The sequence below is a fragment of the Halichoerus grypus genome, chromosome 11 (assembly GCF_964656455.1).
Source record: "Halichoerus grypus chromosome 11, mHalGry1.hap1.1, whole genome shotgun sequence".
In the NCBI taxonomy this organism is placed as follows: Eukaryota; Metazoa; Chordata; class Mammalia; order Carnivora; family Phocidae; genus Halichoerus; species Halichoerus grypus.
Genome location: NC_135722.1, coordinates 51026990 through 51047011, shown reverse-complemented (window position 1 = coordinate 51047011; position 20022 = coordinate 51026990). Strand labels below are relative to the sequence as shown.

At 41.7% G+C, this 20022-nt stretch overlaps 1 protein-coding gene and 1 pseudogene across 8 annotated transcripts in view; one reads left to right on the top strand and one right to left on the bottom strand.

Annotated features, from left to right (window-relative positions):
* Positions 1–19999, bottom strand: part of NUP98 (nucleoporin 98 and 96 precursor) — a 122075-nt gene extending 102076 nt beyond the window's left edge. For 6 of the 8 annotated variants that reach the window (XM_036119358.2, XM_036119365.2, XM_036119361.2 and 3 more), the window contains exons 1-2: positions 19831–19999; positions 1612–1715 (exon numbers count right to left, since the gene is read on the bottom strand). In XM_036119358.2, coding sequence (XP_035975251.1) covers positions 1612–1687 — 76 coding nt within the window. In that variant the 5' untranslated portion in view covers positions 1688–1715; positions 19831–19999. Of the gene's footprint in view, positions 1–1611; positions 1716–3024; positions 3359–19531; positions 19704–19830 lie in introns of those variants that run through there. The other 2 variants (XM_036119359.2, XM_078058493.1) reach the window with 2 other exon arrangements.
* Positions 7566–8148, top strand: LOC118552761 (small ribosomal subunit protein eS10 pseudogene; annotated as a pseudogene).
* Positions 20000–20022: the final 23 nt, after the last annotated feature.

Sequence of the window (20022 nt, the reverse complement as noted above, 5' to 3'; positions counted from 1 at the left end):
AAATCTAAATCAGGTGACCTAATGAAAAGGATTTTAATATTTCTTAACATTTTGTGTTTGAATAGGATCACTGGTCTAATCTGAAAATAATTTTTTCAAAGTTCCATCAGACTATAAATTACAGAGTTAAAATTAAGCCAGACATTTTATTCATTGTCCCAGGAGAAAAAAACAAAGTGAAGAGGTGTGACTTTTCAATAAAGTTATAGATGTCGACAGGTTAAAAAAGAGTGCCAAGGTAACTAATGATTGTGAGCTACAGACAAAAGTCAAGTCATCAAAATTAAAGTGTTAAATTCTCTCTAGGCATCATACATTCCAGAGTCACTGGGATGAATGATCCTTCTTTAGGGGAGCACATCAGAATGACCTGGGAAGGTTTTTCAGAATACACATGTTCAGGTTCCAACCAAGATTCTAATTCCATAGTTCTATGACAGGAAATATGTTCAACAACAACAACAACAACAACAACAACAAAAGGAAGGGGCGCCTGGGTGGCTCAGGCCGTTAAGTGCCTGCCTTTGGCTCAGGTCATGATCTCAGGGTCCTGGGATCGAGCCCCTTGTCGGACTCCCTGCTCAGCAGGGAATCTACTTCTCCCTCTCCCTTTGCCCCCACCCCTGCATCTTGTGCCGTCTCTCTCTCAAATAAAATCTTAAAAAAAAAAAAATTTTTTTCTCTCTCTGCCCCTCTCCCCCCCACCCCCCGGGCTCATGTGTATGCTCTAAAAAAATAAAAAGGTATTTCAAGTACCTTCTACGAATGATCAAAAAACCATGAAAACTCCAAACTATTTCTATTTTCTTAGAAAATTCTAACAAGATCTTATCCGGTCATTGATCAAAGAGAATTTGTTATAAGACCAAAGTATGAATAAAATTCCTATCTGAAGCTATCAGAATGATCTGGTTTTTTTTTAAATTTATTTATTCAAGTATAATTAACACACAGTGTTACATTAGTTTCAGAATCTGTATTTAAGAGTCTGTTTTTTGGTCTCTTTTTTCTTCATCTGTTTTGTTTCTTAAATTCCACATATGAGTGGAATCATGGTATTTGTCTTTCTCTGACTTATTTCACTTAGCATTATACCCTCTAGATCCAACCATGTTGCTACAATGGCAAGATCTCACTCTTTATGAGTAATATTCCATTGTATATATACCACATCTTTATCCATTCATCAGTCTATGGACACTCAGGTTGTTGCCATATCTTGGCTCTTGCAAATAATGCTGCAATAAACACAGGGGTGCATATATCTTTTTGAATTAGCATTTTGGTTTTCTTTGGGTAAATAAGCAGTAGTGGAATTACTGGATTGTACGCTAATTCTATTTTTTAATTTCTGAGGAACCTCCACACTGTTTTCCACAGTGGATTGTACGCTAATTCTATTTTTTAATTTCTGAGGAACCTCCACACTGTTTTCCACAGTGGCTGTACCAGTCTGCATTTCCACCAACAGTGGGAAAGGAAGTTCCTTTTTCTCCACATCCTCGCCAGCACCTGTTATTTGTGTTTTTTATTTCAGCCATCAGAATGGATTTGTTCTTAATAAGAATAGCTTAAGTTTTTCCCCTTCTTTTGTTCTTTTGTAAAACTTACTCTGCCCAAATGTTGAAGTTGTGCCAAAGCCACCAGTGCCACCCCCAAAGGGTGTTCCAAATGACTTATTAAACATCTTCAAAATGAGTCTTTGCTTCAGCAAGCTGAAAGAAGAAAAAATTATCACCTTTTTAAGGACCACAGAATACAATGTAATTCTTTCAAAAAATGTCATTGTACAAGTTTAGTCCCATCCAAACTATAGCATAATGTTCACTCTCATTCAATATCCTAAAACTCTATATAATAAAAGACCTTCTAAAATTGAGCTGAATTATTAGTACCATAATTTAAGGTTAAACTTCATATCCCACCAACAATCATCCCTTATTTAAAACAATGTTTTGTTTTGTTTTTTTAAGTTCCCTTTTAATGAAGATTTTGGGTCCACTATGCCAGATCTAGGAGGTTATCAACAATACCCATTAAAAATTACAATGAAAGGGCGCTTGGGTGGCTCAGGCGGTGAGCGTCTGCCTTCAGTTCGGGTCATGGTCCCAGGGTCCTGAGATCGAGCCCCGCGTCGGGCTCCCTGCTCAGCAGGGAGCCTGCTTCTCCCTCTCCCACTCCCCCTGCTTGTGTTCCCTCTCTCACTGTGTCTCTATCAAATAAATAAATTTAAAAATCTTTAAAAAAAAATTACAATGATATTCTGTTATCACAACCACCTGAGAAGTTAAAATTTTTGTCAGGCTTTATTTTCTGTATTTTGCATTATAAAAACTTTTTCTGCCCTATTTGGGGGGGTATATAAAATGTTGTAATATTAAATGTTCTTTAAACTATGCATGTCCCTCCTACCATCTCCAAATCTGAGATTCTGGTGCCCTGACATTCTCTTTGAGATTATTTCTTAAGACCATTCTTTACGGTCCCCTACTTACCTATCTTTGTCTGGGAACATTACAGAAAATCTTTGGTGAAAATCCCCCACCTCATATGAATGATTCCTCTCCAGTATCTAAACCAGGCACTTAATGAGTTGGACCAAAGTGTTCCAACAAGTACAAAAGTTTGGTTTCCGCCCCTCCCCAGATTTGCATTAAAAAAAGTTAGTCTATTCAAAAGTAAACACTGTCCCTCTGATAAATTTTCCTTAAACTTAAGGTATCTGCTACCACTAAGCTAGCAGACCACTGAGTAAACTATGTACTTTTAATAAAAATCTCAGGGGGCGCCTAGGTGGCTCAGTTACTGAGCGTCTGCCTTTGGCTCAGGTCATGATCCCAGGGTCCTGGGACCAAGCCCCGCATCGGGCTCTCTGCTCAGCGGGAAGCCTGCTTCTCCCTCTCCCACTCCCCCTGCTTGTGTTCCCTCTCCCTGTGTGTCTCTCTGTGTCAAATAAATAAAATCTTAAAAATAAATAAATAAATAGATAGATAAAAATCTCAGAAAATAGCCAATCATACTTACCTGGATTTTGTGACAGGTAGGATGATTTTTCTATTATATACACATTGATGGAACAGTTTTTTCTTCTAGTAATATCATACCTCATTCATATAATAGAATTAAACACTTAGAGGTGCTCCCCACAATGTTCTAGTGTTCCTTCAGTACTTCCAGTTATTCTAATAACCAAAACATTTTGTGCAACATTGGAAAAGATGAACCTGTCCCTAAATACCTAATGGTTTTACAAAAATCAACATTCTGTCCCCTAAACTCCCCCCAGGAAAAAATTCCAACACTTAGTTCTTTATCCCAACATCCGGGAATTTAATAATTCCAATTAAACAAAGCTCACTGAAACCAGTGGTTCAAGAGAGCCATATCAGAATTAGCTAGCAAGCTTTTCAAAAATAAAACCCCCCAGGTCCCATTCTAGAAATGAGGACCAAAATGTCCAGGATTGGGATGTAGACATTTGTATTTTGAAAGGCTCTTCTTCAAGTGACTCTAATGCATTCTCTTGGAACCAGAGGCTATATTTCACATAAACATCATTTCTCTTTTAGTAATGAGATCTGCTTGAAGTTTCCTGCCTTCTCAATTTAACAGGTGTCACAAAGTGTACAGACTGAGCCTTTACCCTATTAACTGGTGACTCTCCTTTCCAGGGAAAATATTCTTGGAAATACTTAACAGAAGTCTAGACCTTTGTGGCTCTATCTATGTATTTGTTTTTCAACAGTTCATTTGGAATGACAGTTGTGCTAGGGATTAGATGTCTAGACCATTTCATTTTGACTGCAATCTCTCTCATACTGCTGTCTTGAGTCACAGCCCCATCACATCCACTTCACTCTCTGTTGACTACATTTTTTGACCCATCATCAGCACAGCAAAAACTGAGGAGTAATAGTTATTACACTAAATTTGCCATCCATTTTCTTATTCTAAATCCCCACAACCAGCAATCTGTTCATGTACATCTGACATCTATACAGCAGATATATCAGGATTCAGAAGTAAGTAATAGTTTTTTCTCTGTGACAGTCATCCTTATATTGAAGATTTTAGAGTTAATTTGGGCACTAGGTTCTACAGACCAAATCCATAGCTCCTAACAATCAAAATTTGCTTCTTAACATTCTTATCCTAACAGGGGCGCTTGGGTGGCTCAGTCAATTGAGCGTCCAACTATTGATCTCGGCTCAGGTAATGATCTCATGGGTCGTGAGATGGAGCCCCACGCTGGGGTCCCCAGTTAGCGAGAAGTTAGCTTGAGATTCCCTCTCTCCCTCTGCCCCTCCCCCTGTTCTCTCTGGGGTGCACACTAAGATACATAAAGAATCTTTTTTTTTTTTTTTTTTTTTAAATCTTATCCTGGAGTGCCTGGGTGGCTCAGTCGGTTAAGTATCTGACTCTTGATTTCGGCTCAGGTCATGATCTCAGGGTCATGAGATCAAGCCCCCCATCGGGCTCCGTGCTCATCAGAGTCTGCTTGTCCCTCTCCCTCTGCTCTTCCCCTGCTCGTGCTCTCTCTTTCTCTCTCTCAAATAAAATCTTAAGAAACATAAAAATGTAAAAAATTTAAAAATCTTATCCTAACATAAAAACCTAACATCACACATATTTCACAAAGGGATTTTTAGTAATAAAATATCCTAGGAAACACCTGTTTATAAGCTCTTATACATTATCCCACAATCCTAAAATGATGATATTATGCATCACTGTATTTTAAGGATGAGAAAACAGGATCAAGTGTTTACCGAGTTTCCCAAGGTCAAAGAAGTAATAAGTGGTAGAGCCCCAGTTTAATCTATCTTCTGACTTCCCATGGACACCCTCAATCCTAGGAGGGAACATACTAAGCAACAAACAAGAACATGCTTAGTATTAAGGAAATTCATTTCATCTGTTCCAGACCCAAGAACGAGGGACAACGCAGGGACCAAATCCAATTTGTACTCCTGGAAAAAAAGCGTCTCACTCAAGCTCAGCCTATCTTTTTGGGGATCTGGCCATGATGAACTTGGCTTAGTCTTAAGCCTGAGCATACTGGGATTTAAGTGTTTAAAAAAAAAAATTATCACCATGGAAATAAACTAGGATTTTGGAAACAGCCTCATGATTTTTATCATAATTGCTAGAAATTAAAGAATGGCTAATACAGTTAACCTTTTGTCCTTCAAACAAATCATTTTCTTGAGTATGCTATGAAATGTCAGTGACTCAATGAAAAATGTCCCATTCACTAGACTTTCCCTTTCTAAACCTACTAATTCATTCTTCAAAACCTAGCTCAGTGGGTGCCTGGATGGCTCAGTCAGTTGACATCCCTCTTGGTTTTGGTTCAGGTCCTAATCTCAGGGTCATGAGATTGAGCACTGCCTCAGGTTCCACACTCAGCGTGGAGTCTGCTTGAGATTCTCTCCCTCTCCCTCTGCTCCTTCCACTGCTCATGTGTGCACATGTGCTTTCTCTCTCAAATAAAATCTTAAAAAACAAAAAAACCTAGCTCAAGCTCAAATGTCATCCCTTCCATAAGCTTTCATAGCTCCTTCTAGCAATTAGTCAGTCATTCCTCCAAGCTTACATAACACATGATTTGTTTATAAGTATTCATCTTGACTCTGACTCTTTATGGTGGACACTGTGATAATACCAAATACCTGGGATTTGTAGTCCCAGCTGCTGAGCAGTACTACCAAAAGATAACACTCAGCTGTTGATCCTCTTCAGAACTGCCTCCACTGTAAGAGCTGCCTTACTCAGTGTCATATCCTCTTCCTAGGGTAGTCCATATGCAAAATCAGGGCCCTTCACCCCAACTTAATCTAATTCTAAAGGGTGTTCCCAGCTTCACATTCTCCACAGGATTGGCTGAGGCCTTCATTAAGATAATATCACAACTCAATTTCTCCCTCAGCCCATTCCTCTTCTCTCCCAAGGTGGTGATCCCAAAGCACTCTGTAACAAAACTCATGCAACACTCTCTCTAATTCAGAGTCTACTTTCCAAGGAGCTCAACCTTTGAAACCTCCAACCCTCCCCAATACACAATAAACTTCTCCAGGATAGAGACAGTATCATTGGTTTACTATCCCAGAAACTAACAAAGGGTCTGAAACATATACAGTTGACCTTTAAACAATGCAGGTTTTAGAACTTCTGGTGCCCCCAAAACTTAAGTACCTAATAACCCACTGTTGACTAGAAGCCTTACCAATAACATAAATAGTTGATTAACACATATTTTGTATGTTATGTACATTATGCACTGCATTACAGTAAAGTAAGTTACAGAAAAGAAATATTATTAAGAAGGTCATAAAGAAAATACATATATAGTGCTGTACCGTATTTATTGAAACAATTCCATGTGTAAGTGGACATGTGCAGTTCAAACCCTTGTTGTTGGAGGGTCAAGTGTACTCATTTTCTAAACTAATGACAATAACCACTAATGGGCTTTTTAAACAAAGGCTGTATGATCAATGTATTTTAGAAGTAACTTCTAACTTAAAATCAAGTGTGATGAATTCTCAGAACAAAAGGAAACCATGAAAGGGAAGATTCTTGGTAGAATTTGTCATTTAAGAGGTTGCAAAAAGGAAGAGATCACAAAATGGCTGGATACAACCAGCAAACAGTTGTTTGGTTTGTTATATATATGGTCTATTTCACGTATATATGTATGCATGTATGCAGAAATGTTTATGAATGCATATATATTATCTCAAACTAGCTGATAACATTTAAAATAGGGCTAGGTCAGAAAAACATTTTGAGTTTGAGTTTGTAACTTCTGATATAACCAGAGGAAGGACCCATACATTTAAAACTGGAAGAGCAGTAAGCGCCAGGAAGCACAACAGGAAGTCAAATGTAGGTCAGAATGTGAATAGGAAATATGAGGAAAAATCTGTGGGGATTTAGAATGTGAACTGGACCTTGGGGGACTAGAAAGACAAGAGAGGAAATAAGCACCAGGATAAATAAGGTACACAGGTAAGAATGGGTATTTGTGTACTTATCCTATCTGGCCTTGTATTTTAACACCAAAGCTCAGCTTCCCTCATATGATAAGCATATAATAAATGAACTTATTAGTTCATTAGGTAGATATCATTAACCTTAAATTATCCAACTACAGAAGTAAACCAGAGCACTCTGCTACATATGTAGCCAGGATACGGTATCAAGAATAGGACACCACCAGAATATTTGGACAAAGTTATCCTAGAGAGTTATTTCAAGTAAAAGATGTTTAATGAAAAAAAGCAAACTGCAAAAAGATACATTTGGCAGATTATGTAAAACAGAAAAAAAAATACACTCTTATTCATAGTAAGAGTAAAAAGGGAGACTAGAAGAAATACATGAAAGTGGTGGCCTCTGGAGACTCCAAAGGCAGGTAAATGGTATCTGGGACAAAGAATTCAGAGGACCCAAACTTTTCCATCATGTTTATTTCTTCTATTACCAGCAACAACAACAAAAAAGATCTAGAGGATGCAGATAATCTGCACTATTTTTCTATTAAAAAAAAAAAAAAAGCTTTCCAGCCCCGGCCCCAGACATAGCAGCCGCCGAGATGTTGATGCCCAAGAAGAACCAAATTGCCATTTATGAACTCCTTTTCAAGGAGGGAGTGATGGTGGCCAAGAAGGATGTCCACATGCCCAAACACTCTGAGCTGGCAGACAAGAATGTGCCCAACCTTCACGTCATGAAGGCCATGCAGTCTCTCAAATCACGAGGCTACGTAAAGGAACAGTTTGCCTGGAGACATTTCTACTGGTACCTTACCAACGAGGGCATCCAGTATCTCCGTGATTACCTCCACTTGCCCCCCGAGACTTGCCTGCCACTCTGCGCCGCAGCCACCCTGAGACTGGCCGACCACGGCCCAAAGGTCTAGAGGGAGAGCGACCTGCAAGACTCACACGAGGGGAAACTGAAAGAGACACCTACAGAGGAAGCGCTGTGCCCCCTGGTGCCGACAAGAAAGCTGAGGCCGGGGCTGGGTCAGCAACTGAGTTCCAGTTTAGAGGCGGATTTGGTCGTGGACATGGTCAGCCACCTCAGTAAAGTTGGAGATGTTTTGTGTTGAATAAATTTGTAGCCAGAAAAAAAAAAAAAAAAGGTAGGGGCGCCTGGCTAGCTCAGTTGGTAGAGCACGTGACTCTTGATTTTGGCTCAGTCACGATTTGGGGTTGTGAGATTGAGCCCTGCGTCTGGCTCTGTGTTGGGCACGGAGCCTGCTTAAGATTCTCTCTCTCCCAGGGCGCCTGGGTGGCTCAGTCGTTAAGCGACTGCCTTCGGCTCAGGTCATGATCCCAGGGTCCTGGGATCGAGCCCTACATCGGGCTCCCCACTCCGCGGGAAGCCTGCTTCTCCCTCTCCCACTCTCCCTGCTTGTGTTCCCTCTCTCTGTGTCTCTGTCAAATAAATAAATAAAATCTTAAAAAAAAAAAAAAAGAGGGGCGCCTGGGTGGCTCAGTCGTTGGGCGTCTGCCTTCGGCTCGGGTCATGATCCCGGGGTCCTGGGATCGAGCCCCGCATCGGGCTCCCTGCTCCGCGGGAGGCCTGCTTCTCCCTCTCCCACTCCCCCTGCTTGTGTTCCTGCTCTCGCTGTGTCTCTCTCTGTCAAATAAATAAATAATCTTTAAAAAAAAAAAAAAAAAAAAAAAGATTCTCTCCCTCTGCCCCACCCCCCTCATGCTACCGATCTCCCCCCCTCTCTTAAAAAAAAAAGGGGGGGGAGTAATCCTAGAGATTGCTATGTGTGGAACTTCTAAATCTATTCAAGTTCAAAGGCATATCAAAAAAAAAAGTTTAAAGGCATATCATACATTCAAGTCTTTATCCTTTTAAATATATTAACCTGGCCCAAACGGAAATACTAGCTAACATTTGAATTCTTACTGTGTCCCAGGCACTGGCCTAAGTACATTTTACAAATTATCTCATATAAACCTCCAAGAATCCAAAGAGGTAGGTATTTTGATCCCTATTATACAAATGGTGAAATTGAGCATGATCACAAAGCTACTTTTGACTATTAGCTGTGCGTAGAGAGCCCAGAACTCCTAGAGAAAGAACGCTGACAACTAAAAGGAAAAATGACTTTACATTCACTATAAATAAGAAAGCTATAGGGATGCCTGGGTGGCTCAGTCGGTTAAGCTGCTGCCTTAGGCCCGGGTCATGATCCCAGGGTCCTGGGATCGAGTCCCGCATCGGGCTCCTTGCTCAGCAGGGAGCCTGCTTCTCCCTCTCTCTCCCCCCCTGCTTGTGCTCTGTCAAATAAATAAAATCTTTAAAAAAAAAAATAAGAAGGCTATAAAACCAAAATTTGGCAGTATTAATCCAGCACTATCAGGGGAAAGAGACACTTCTCTGGCAAACATGACAGTTCTAATCATCAGAAAGGTAACTGCTCACTCTTACGGAATGACAATTTATGTGGTCTAGATGAATTTTCCTGAAAAGATTAACCACTTTCTTTATGGATGGATGTACTTATACTCACTGCAAAATTTTTTTTTTGTAAGACATATTAAGAAAGAAAAAATTAAAATGAAATAGTCCTATACAGGAAGAGACAATGCCCTTAAATAATTTACTTTGTTCTTTGTGCTGATGATCTTTTTACGTAGGCTCCACACCCAGCGTGGAGCCCAATATGGCTTAAACTCACCACCCTGAGATCAAGACCTGAGCTGAGATCAAATCAAGAGTCAGGCACTTAGGGCGCCTGGGTGGCTCAGTTGGTTGAGCGACTGCCTTCGGCTCAGGTCATGATCCTGGAGTCCCGGGATCGAGTCCCGCATCGGGCTCCCTGCTCGGCGGGGAGTCTGCTTCTCCCTCTGACCCTCCCCCCCTCATGTGCTCTCCCTCTCTCTCTCTCAAATAAATAAATAAAATCTTAAAAAAAAAAAAAAGAGTCAGGCACTTAACCCACTGCGCCACTCAGGGGTCCCTGTGCTCAATCTTCTAATTAGTAATTCAGACGGTCAGATACAAGGGGGCTGCCTGGGTGGCTCAGTCAGTTGAGCATCTGACTTTGGCTCGGGTCGTGATCTCGGGGTCCTGGGATGGAGCCCCGAGACCGCAACAGGCTCCCAGTTCACCAGTGAGTCTGCTTCTCCCTCTCCCTTTGCCCCTCCCCCCCACCTTGCAAGCTCTCTCTCTCTCAAATGGATAAATAAAATCGTAAAAAAAAAAGACAAAAAAAAAAACTGGGGTGACTGGGTGGCTCAGTTGTTAAGCGTCTGCCTTCGGCTCAGGTCATGGTCCCGGGGTCCTGGGATTGAGCCCCGCATCGGGCTCCCTGCTCGGCAGGAAGCCTGCTTCTCCCTCTCCCATTCCCCCTGCTTGTGCTCCCTCTCGCTGTGTCTCCCTCTGTCAAATAAATAAAGTCTTCAAAAAAAAAAAAAAAAAAACTGTCAGATACAAGAAAAAGAGGTAGCCTTAGCCTTAATAACAGACATCAGTAGTCCAGTATTCCCCAACTATCCCAAATGAAGCTTAATAAACTGATATACATCCAACTTCTGTGCGTTTTGTGAACTCTGGGAACAATGACAAACAATGACAATGAAAAGTGGTGGAGAGACCCTGAAACATGGTAACAACCCAGCAATTGCCAACTTTAAGCACCATCTGAATGACTAAGCAAGCTTGCTGCTCTCTGACAACAGAAAGTTACACAACTGGGAAGTATTTTCCTCTCCACTTCACTGAATTCCTTTGTATCAAACTCAGTAAAGAGCAAAACAATAAATAATTGTTAGATTAATGAACTAGTACTTCCCAAATTTACAAAGTACTTCATATATCCTCTCATCTAATCCACAAAAATACTAGAATAGGCAGGAATTATCATCCACAGTTAAACTGAATGGAAAAATAACTGTTGATTTTTGCCTTGAATAGAAGAGGGTGGGAAGGGGGGTGGGAGGATGGGTTAGCCTGGTGATGGGTATTGAGGAGGGCACGTTCTGCATGGAGCACTGGGTGTTATGCACAAACAATGAATCATGGAACACTATATCTAAAACTAATGATGTAATGTATGGGGATTAACATAACAATAAAAAAATTAAAAAAAAAAAAAAGAAGAGGGTGGGAGAGTTAGGAAGAATTCCAAGAAGTTAGCTTATGGGAGAGTTAGGCAGAATTCCAAGAAGTTAGCTTAGTCTTAATCACCTAATATCACATCCCAGCAAAACCACCTGCTATCCTCTTGTTTTACTGTATCCTTCCTATGATCAATCCCAAATCAAGCCATTCCCTTTGTTAGAACATTTGCTTTGCTCTAAAAACTATATCCCTTTTTTTTTTTTGCTTTTTAAAGATTTTTATTTTATTTATTTGACAGAGAGAGTGACAGAGCACAAGCAGGGGGAGCAGCAGAGGGAGAGGGAGAAGCAGGCTCCCCACTGAGCCGGGATACCCAGGCGCCCCTTTTTCTTTCTAAAAATTGCTGTTCAGGGGCACCTGGCTGGGTCAGTTGGTGGAGTGTGTGACTCTTGGATCTTGGAGTTGTAAGTCTGAGCTCCAAGGTGGGTGTAGCAATTACATAAAAAAATAAAATCTTGGGGCGCCTGGGTGGTTCAGTCGGTTAAGCGTCTGCCTTTGGCTCAGATCATGATGCCAGGCTCCTGGGATCGAGCCTCGCATTGGGCTCCCTGCTTCTCCCTCTCTGTTTTTTTTAAAGATTTTATTTATTTATTTATTTATTTGAGAGAGAGGGAGATAGCAAGAGAGAGCAGGAGCAGGGAGGAGAGGGAGAAGCAGGGAGCCCAACGTGGGGCTCGATCCCAGGACTCTGGGATCACAACCTGAGCTTAAGGCAGACGCTTAACCGATCAAGCCACCCAGGTGCCCCAATAATAAATCAACTCTTACAAAAAAGGAAAAGAAAAATTGCTGGGGCACCTGGGTACAGCATACGACTCTTGATCTCGAGGTTGTAAGTTTAAGCCCCACACTGGGTGCAGAGATTACTAAAAAATAAAAAAATAAACAAACATAAAAAATAAGGGGCACCTGGGTGGCTCAGTTGGTTAAGCAAATGCCTTTGGCTCGGGTCATGATCCTGGAGTCCCAGGGTTGAGTCCCACATTGGGCTCCTGCTCAGCAGGGAGTCTGCTTCTCCCTCTGACCCTCTCCCCTCTCATGCTCTCTACCCCAAATAGATAGATAAAATCTTAAAAAAATAAAAAATAAAAATTGCCGTTCAAGCCTCACTATTCCACAACTGTCCCAGATTAGACCCTTCAGACTCTTTATCAGTATAAAAACACATCCCCTTCCCCTCCCCCTTTCCAAACCTGATTACGTAAACTAATGCCTCCCAGCTGCTTTTAGTTATGCAATATATTTGTTGTCATACCTGCCACTTGAGTGTATGAACTGTTTGCTGCTCTGGTAAAAAGCATCTGGATTTTGCTCAATTTCTTCCATTAGGGTGTAAATTAATTTAAAATAATCTATATTATTTAATAGAGCTCCTTTCCTCACAGTGCTGAGCAATATTTTCATTCCCTTAACATAATCTTCATTTGACAAACAGAAGTAGTGAAAAGAGCACATCAACTTTGGAGTAAGACAAATCTGTATTTAAAACTCTCCACCACTTACTATCTTTGCAATTCTCTGTAAATCTAAAATTAACTCAAAATAAAAAGTTAAAAAGGAATTTAAGAAACCCTGCCATTTGCTACTGTGTAACTGTACTTGTCATGATATTCAACCTCTTAGACCTCTATGTCTACAATTGAACAACAGGGATTTTCCGGCCTACACTGAAGGACAAAGATGCCTCAAACTACAGCTCCTCAAAAGGTTTGTTTGTTTTTAAAGATTTTTAAATTTTTTAAAGTAATCTCTACACCCAAAAGCAGGTTTTTGTTTAGCTTTTCAACAAATATTTTTACAATATTTTTAGTTAGAAAAATGTACATTAATTTTCCCTCGCTCTAAGCCTTGACTGCTCAATGCCTAGCTAGAACACCATACATAAAATGATTTCCCAATACTTCAATGTCCTCTACTGACCATTTAATACAACCATAAAATACCACTGTAAACAACAAAAACAAACACTCACTCCATACACACACTGAGGTCACTCTGATCATTCACTTCCACTCATCTCACATCCCTAGTCTCATTCTCAGCAAGTCACCTTTAATCTACAAATCCATTCACCTATTTCTTAAGAAGCTTAGTCCACCAAGAAAGCTTAGGTGTGGGGGCACCTGTGTGGCTCAGATGGTTAAGCGTCTGCCTTCTGCTCAGGTCATGATCCCAGGGTCCTGGGATTGAGCCCCGCGTCAGGCTCCCTGCTCAGCAGGGAGTCTGCTTCTCCCTCTCCCTCTGCTGCTCCCCCTGCTTGTGTTCTCTCTCTCTGTATCTCTCTGTCTCAAATGAATAAATAAAATCTTAAAAAAAAAAAGCTTAGGTGTGTAGATACCACAGGTCTCTGTCAAAGGAGCATGTGGAAATAAATAAGGTATGAAGTGATGAGTGAGTGCAACATGCATTCATGAAGGATTGAACTGTTCCCTTCCTGAACAAGAGTCCTAATTCAGTCAATTCTTTCTTCCCTTAATTAGTGGTTTTCAAATATTTTTAGCTACGGAACCCAACACATAAAACAGACATAAGCAGAAGCTGCTCTGGCTGAAGTAAAGAGGAATAGGTGCAGTAGAACCCTACCAGCTGAGTGCTTTCAAAGAACCAATGTGAAAAATCATTGTCCTTCCTAGTGATTCTGAAAGTGAGGTCTGAAGGCCCCTAAAACTCCTTGAATCCTCTTCCAGGGTGTCCATGAAGTCAAAACTATTTTCATAATAATACTAAGACATTATTTACCTTTTTTTTTTTTTTTTAACTGTACTAACCTCAGCACTGGGGTGGCAAAAGCAATGGTGTATAAAACTGCTGGACCCTGAGCATGAATCAGGACAATGACCCAAACTATAAAACAGTCACTGAATTCTTCACTGCCACACACAGCACACACAAAAAATACACTTTCACTTGAATGCCTTTGATGAAGTTGTAAAAATTAGCGATTGTATTAATTCTTGACATTTCAGTACACATTTTTTAAATATTCTGTGATTATTGTTTGAGATGAAATGGGAACTACTCAAAAGCACTTCTGTATATGGAAATACAAGGGCTATGTCAAAGAATAACACCTGTGTGATTACCTTAGTAGAAGGCTGAACCAGCTGATTTTTCATGGAACACCATTTTTACTTCAGAGAATAAATGACAAAACTATGGTTATTCAGATTTGAAATGAAAATTAGAATTATGTCTGCCACTATGAGCTTGTCAGATCATTCTTTTTTAAAGGATTTTATTTATTTGACAGATAGAGACATAGCGAGAGAGGGAACACAAGCAGGAGGAGTGGGAGTGCGAGAAGCAGGCTCCCCGCCGAGCAGGGAGCCCGATGTGGGGCTTGATCCCAGGACCCTGGGATCATGACCTGAGCCGAAGGCAGATGCTTAACGACTGAGCCACCCAGGCGCCCCTTGTCAGCTCATTCTCAAAAGACTTATCTGATGAGATGGGTGAAAATGTTAACAACTGTATAATTAAATCTGTCAACATTGGGAAGAGCTACATAACCCAGTGAACCAATGATTTCTAAACAACCAATGTATGATGTCATAAAATCATGCATGAGTAAATATCCATTCAAAGTGCAAGACAAACCAATGAATTTTAATGTAACACTGGACTAAGTTCAAGAATATGGCTTCAGGGCGCCTGGGTGGCTCATTCACTTAAGCCTCTGCTTCAGCTCCGGTCTTTTTTTTTTTTTTTTTTTTTTTTAAAGATTTTATTTATTTGACAGAGAGAGAGATAGCGAGAGCAGGAACACAAGCAGGGGGAGTGGGAGAGGGAGAAGCAGGCTTCCCGCCGAGCAGGGAGCCCGATGTGGGACTCGATCCCGGGACTCCGGGATCATGACCTGAGCCGAAGGCAGACGCTTAACGACTGAGCCACCCAGGCGCCCCTCAGCTCCGGTCTTGATCCCAGAGTCCTGGGATCCCCTGAGTTCTGCATGGAGTTCTGCATCGGGCTCCCTGCTCAGCGGGGAATCTGCTTCTCCTTCTCTCCCTCCCTCCTGCTCTGTGCATGCATGCGCTCTCTCTCAAATAAATAAAATCTTTAATAATATGGCTTCAGATTCCACATTGCAACAAATTTTTAGAAACGTTTGAGTGTAGGGGCGCCTGAGTGGCTCAGTTGTTAAGTGCCTGCCTTCGGCTCAGGTCATGATCCCAGGGTCCTGGGATCGAGCCCTGGATCAGGCTCCTTGCTCCACGGGAAGCCTGCTTCTCCCTCTCCCACTCCCCATGCTTGTGTTCCCTCTCTCGCTGTGTCTCTGTCAAAATAAATAAAATCTTTAAAAAAAAAAAGAAAGAAATGTTTGAGTGTAGTGTCAAAGGAGAATATCTATAATTATTTGAAAAGGTTATTAAAACATTCCTCTTTTTGGGGCGCCTGGGTGGTTCATTCAGTTAAGCATCTGCTTCGGCTCAAGTCATGATCCCAGGGTTCTGGGATCGAGGCCTGCATCGCATAGGGCTCCCTGCTCCACGGGAAGCCTGCTTCTCCCTCTCCCACTCCCCCTGCTTGTGTTCCTGCTCTGGCTATCTCTCTGTCAAATAAATAAATAAAATCTTAAAAAAAAAAAATTCCTCTCTTCCATCTACTTATCTGTATGAGGCTGGGATTTTTTCCCATACTTCAACCAAAACAACTTATCAACTGTGAATGCAAAAGATCTGCAAGTCCAGTGATCTCCTACTAAGCCAGACATCAAAGAGATTTACAAACATGTAAAACGCCACCACCCTTGTCACTAAATTTTTTAGCAATTTTTCATAAAATTGTTATATTAACAAATGAGTTTATTATTTTTTAAGTCAATATTATCTTTTAAAACTTTAATTTCTAGTATAGTAAATATGAGTAGATATAACCCACATAACAAAAGCTGTCTGGAATCAATAATTTTTAAAAGTATAAAGGAGTCCAAAGACCTCAAATTTTGACAACTGCTATACTAGACTATTGTTATAGTCTTCTAATTCATCTGCCAGACTCGAGTTTCACATCTTCCAATTTACCCTACTACCCACCAGCTTAAACTCACTGTATCAGACTTAGCTAATTAGAGCTGTATTTTAATAATTTTTATTTCTCTACTATAAAACTGCAATTACGCTGAATTAAGTACAAACTCTTCAATGTGACAATTCGCAGTGTCAGTACAATGGGACAAGACTCCGATCAATGCATATAACTGTATCAGTGAAATGGAAAGATAATGGAATCCCACAGCACCACATTTAATTACATCAATTCAACTACAAACTCTTTTTGCCCTCTTCCACAAAAAGAGAAATAAATATTGCTTTATTTTCCCAATGGCCTATCCCCTTTCAAACAAGACCTTGATTTCTATCCCAGAGAAAGGGAGGCTACCACAAAAATAAAAGACACTCTAGGACTCTTAGCTTTTCAGCTTCCTGAAACAATTCCAGATTTTGATAACTTTAAAGGACACTTTATCAAGATGCAATTTATTAGGGGCACCTGGGTGACTCAGTCGGTTAAGTGGCTGCCTTCAGCTTGGGTCGTGATCCCAAGGTCCTGGAATCAAGCCCCACAGGCCCACATCGGGCTCCGTGCTCAGCAGGGAGCCTGCTTCTCCCTCGGCTTGCCGCTCCCCCGCTTGTGCTTGCTCTCCCCCCCCCTTCTCTGTCAAATAAATAAAATCTTGAAAAAAAAGAAAAAGATGCAATTTATTAGCTGACTTTACAAGCACACACCAGGCAAGATAAAGTTATGGCGTTACTGAAATATTGGTAATGTTTTCTCAAAAGCAGTGATCTCTCAATCAGGGCAATTTTGCCTCCCAGTGGACATGTGACAATATTTGGAGACCTTCCTAATCGTTACAACTCGGGGAGGGGGTGTTATGGATATCTAATGGGTAGATGTGGGGAATGCTGCTGAACACCCTACAATACAAAACATAGCTCCCAGACAAAAAGAATTATCTGGCCCAAAACGTCAACAGTGCAGAGGCTGAAAAATCTTCTCTAGAGACATGCTATGCCAAATACTTAGGTTCAATTCCAAACCCAAAGAAATGCACCAAATTCTCAAGAAACACTGTATACATACCTTACCTCTACTACCTATATTGTTAAATCTCCTAAAATTTCTTAGTCCCCTAACCTTTCGACAAATTGCATAATTACAGATGTGCACTCTGTTAGAAATTAAACATCACAACTTGTATCCCTTACTTCTTAGGTTAATTGCTACAATAAAAATATCACAATAAAATAATATACCCAATTTCTTCCAAGCTGTGAATCTGGTTCCCTAAAAGTTCTATTTGTTCTTAGCTATCTAGGAGCTAGTAGACATGAATAAAGTCAGGTACCAAAGTACCATGTAATGTATGAACGGTATGAGTCCTCTTATCTAGGCCCCGTTTTTCCGGAGCACACATATACCCAGTCTTTTTATAGACTATTTTTAGGTTTAGCTGTTCCGTATTTGTTTATCCCTTCAAGTAAACACTGAATGCCTACTATGTGCCAAGCAACCTGAATACAAAGATAAGACAGGGGTGCCTGGGAGGCTAGTCGGTTAAGCATCGAACTCTTGATTTCGGCTAAGGTCATGATCTCAGGATTGTGAGACTGAGCCCCACATGGCTCCGCACCAGCAGGGAGTCGGCTTGGATTCTCTCTCTCCCTCTCCCTCCTTCCCTCTCTCTTTCCCTCTTTCTAAAATAAATAAATAGGGTGCCTGGGTGGCTCAGTTGGTTGGGCAACTGCCTTCGGCTCAGGTCATGATCCTGGAGTCCCGGGATCGAGTCCCGCATCCGGCTCCCTGCTCGGCGGGGAGTCTGCTTCTCCCTCTGACCCTCCCCCCTCTCATGTGCTCTCTTCTCTCTCATTCTCTCTCTCAAATAAATAAAATCTTAAAAAAAAAATTAAATTAAATAAATAAATATTAAAAAAAGGTAAGACAAATATATTTTACCACAGTCTAGTAAGATAAACAGCTAAAATACAAAATGATTTGTGCTATAAATAGAAGTATCAAATAAGTGTTATGGAAGCTTGCAGGAGACAGAATGCCAGGAAAGGCTTCCCAGAAGAGGGTGATGCTTGAACTGAGAAAATGTCACAGAAAATATACTCTGTTCACATCTCTGTGTTTAGACTACTGTACTCTTCTGCTCTTACACACTAGTTTTCCATTTTTGCTTTGTCATCTAAACAAGAACAAAGTGACGATCTCACCACTGTGAACAGACCAAAGTGGCGACTTTTTAATTCAATTTCCTCAAATCTTAATGAAGAGTGAAAAAATAATTCTATCAAAGTATTTCCCAGTACCTCCAATTTGTCCAAGTTCTGGTTTTGTTTTTTAATATCCTAACTTCTTCCACCAAGTAAACATATCATCTGTCACCCAGTTAACAAGCACTTCTCTTTATAAGACTGTCACAGGGAATGATCACTGCTCTTTTCTTTCTTCCAGTTAGTTTCTTCTTCCGGTTTCACTTTCTCAGCTTATCCTACTACAATACTTTGAATTCAGTACCAAAGGAGCCATGAGTTCCAAGGTATAAGAACCACAAAATTACCACTGCCTATCTTTCTAAGTTTTGTCTGTATTTCCTGCTTCCTATTCCAATACTGTTATGAGTCACGAATTGGATTCTTTCTTCTTAGTCCCCAGCAGCTGACACAAATAAAAATTTCAGATTTGGAATAGGAAATTAGCCAGACATGTAGTCTTATGGATTCGTTTCCAATACATTTACATCACTGACATTCTTCCGCCAACTTTTTAGTTCTCACGGTTTAGGTTACGGTACCGCAAATGAAGCTTCTCCCTTTACACAAACAGAAGTGGTACCAACCAGATCGGAAACGCTATCAAAGACTGCTTCTAACTACCGAATGCTCCCCCCCCCAACCTCCGGAGGGAACCTTCAAATAATGGGAGGCTGGAACGCCCAGGGAGGGTGATACAGGAGAAAAATTTCTAGACTGAGTCACATCTGGTATTGGCTAATCCCGTCCGTTCTCTGGACCTCAGTTTCTCCATCTATAAAACTTACACGTGATGTACGGTAGGGGGATTGGCTTAATTTCTAAGGTCTCTACGGCCATAGTAATCCAGAAATCCCATCTTTCTCCTCATCTAGTTTTACATGGAACACGTGGGAGGACAGAAAATAACCTTTTACTCCACTAAACCGACCTTAATTCTCAGATATTATTTTAAAAAGCTAACAAACTCCCGACCCACCCACTCTAAACCTCGGGCTACAAATTTCCCCCGTGGAGACGCCAAAGGCAAATTAAAGCCCATCCAGCACGATGGTCAAGGAAGTGCTACGGTGATCCTACTCAGGGTACTAAGACGCTGCCCCCGCAAAGGGCCCGCCCACCTAATCACCGCCGGGCAAACGAATGAGTACCACCAGATACATGGACGCTCCCTCCGCGTAGGCTGCCACGGGAGACCCCGGGGCACAGACTCCACGGATCTCGATTCTCTCCAGCGCCCGAGAGCCCAGCCTGGGGGCCGCAGGGTAGCGCGCCCCGCCCCCTCCCTCAGGGCAGAAGGTGCGCGCCGGGGCGCGAGACTTCCGCGCGGAGGGCCTGGGACGCCCCGCGCACCCGCCCGCCCTGACGGGAGGAGGAGCCTGTCGGTCCGGGGCCGCCACCGCCTGGGTTCCCGACTTACCGCGGTGCGGCAGGAGAAGGGAAGTGTCAGGAGTGAAGGCCTAGGCCCGTCCGCCACCCGCCGCTCAGAGAGCAGCGCGCGGCCGCCACGAAACCGTCGCCGCCGCTACCACCACCGCCACCGACCGCCGCTTCGGGCGCAGCGCGCAGAGGGCCCGACTGCGTCACACGCCGCCCGCCGTCAGAGGCTCGC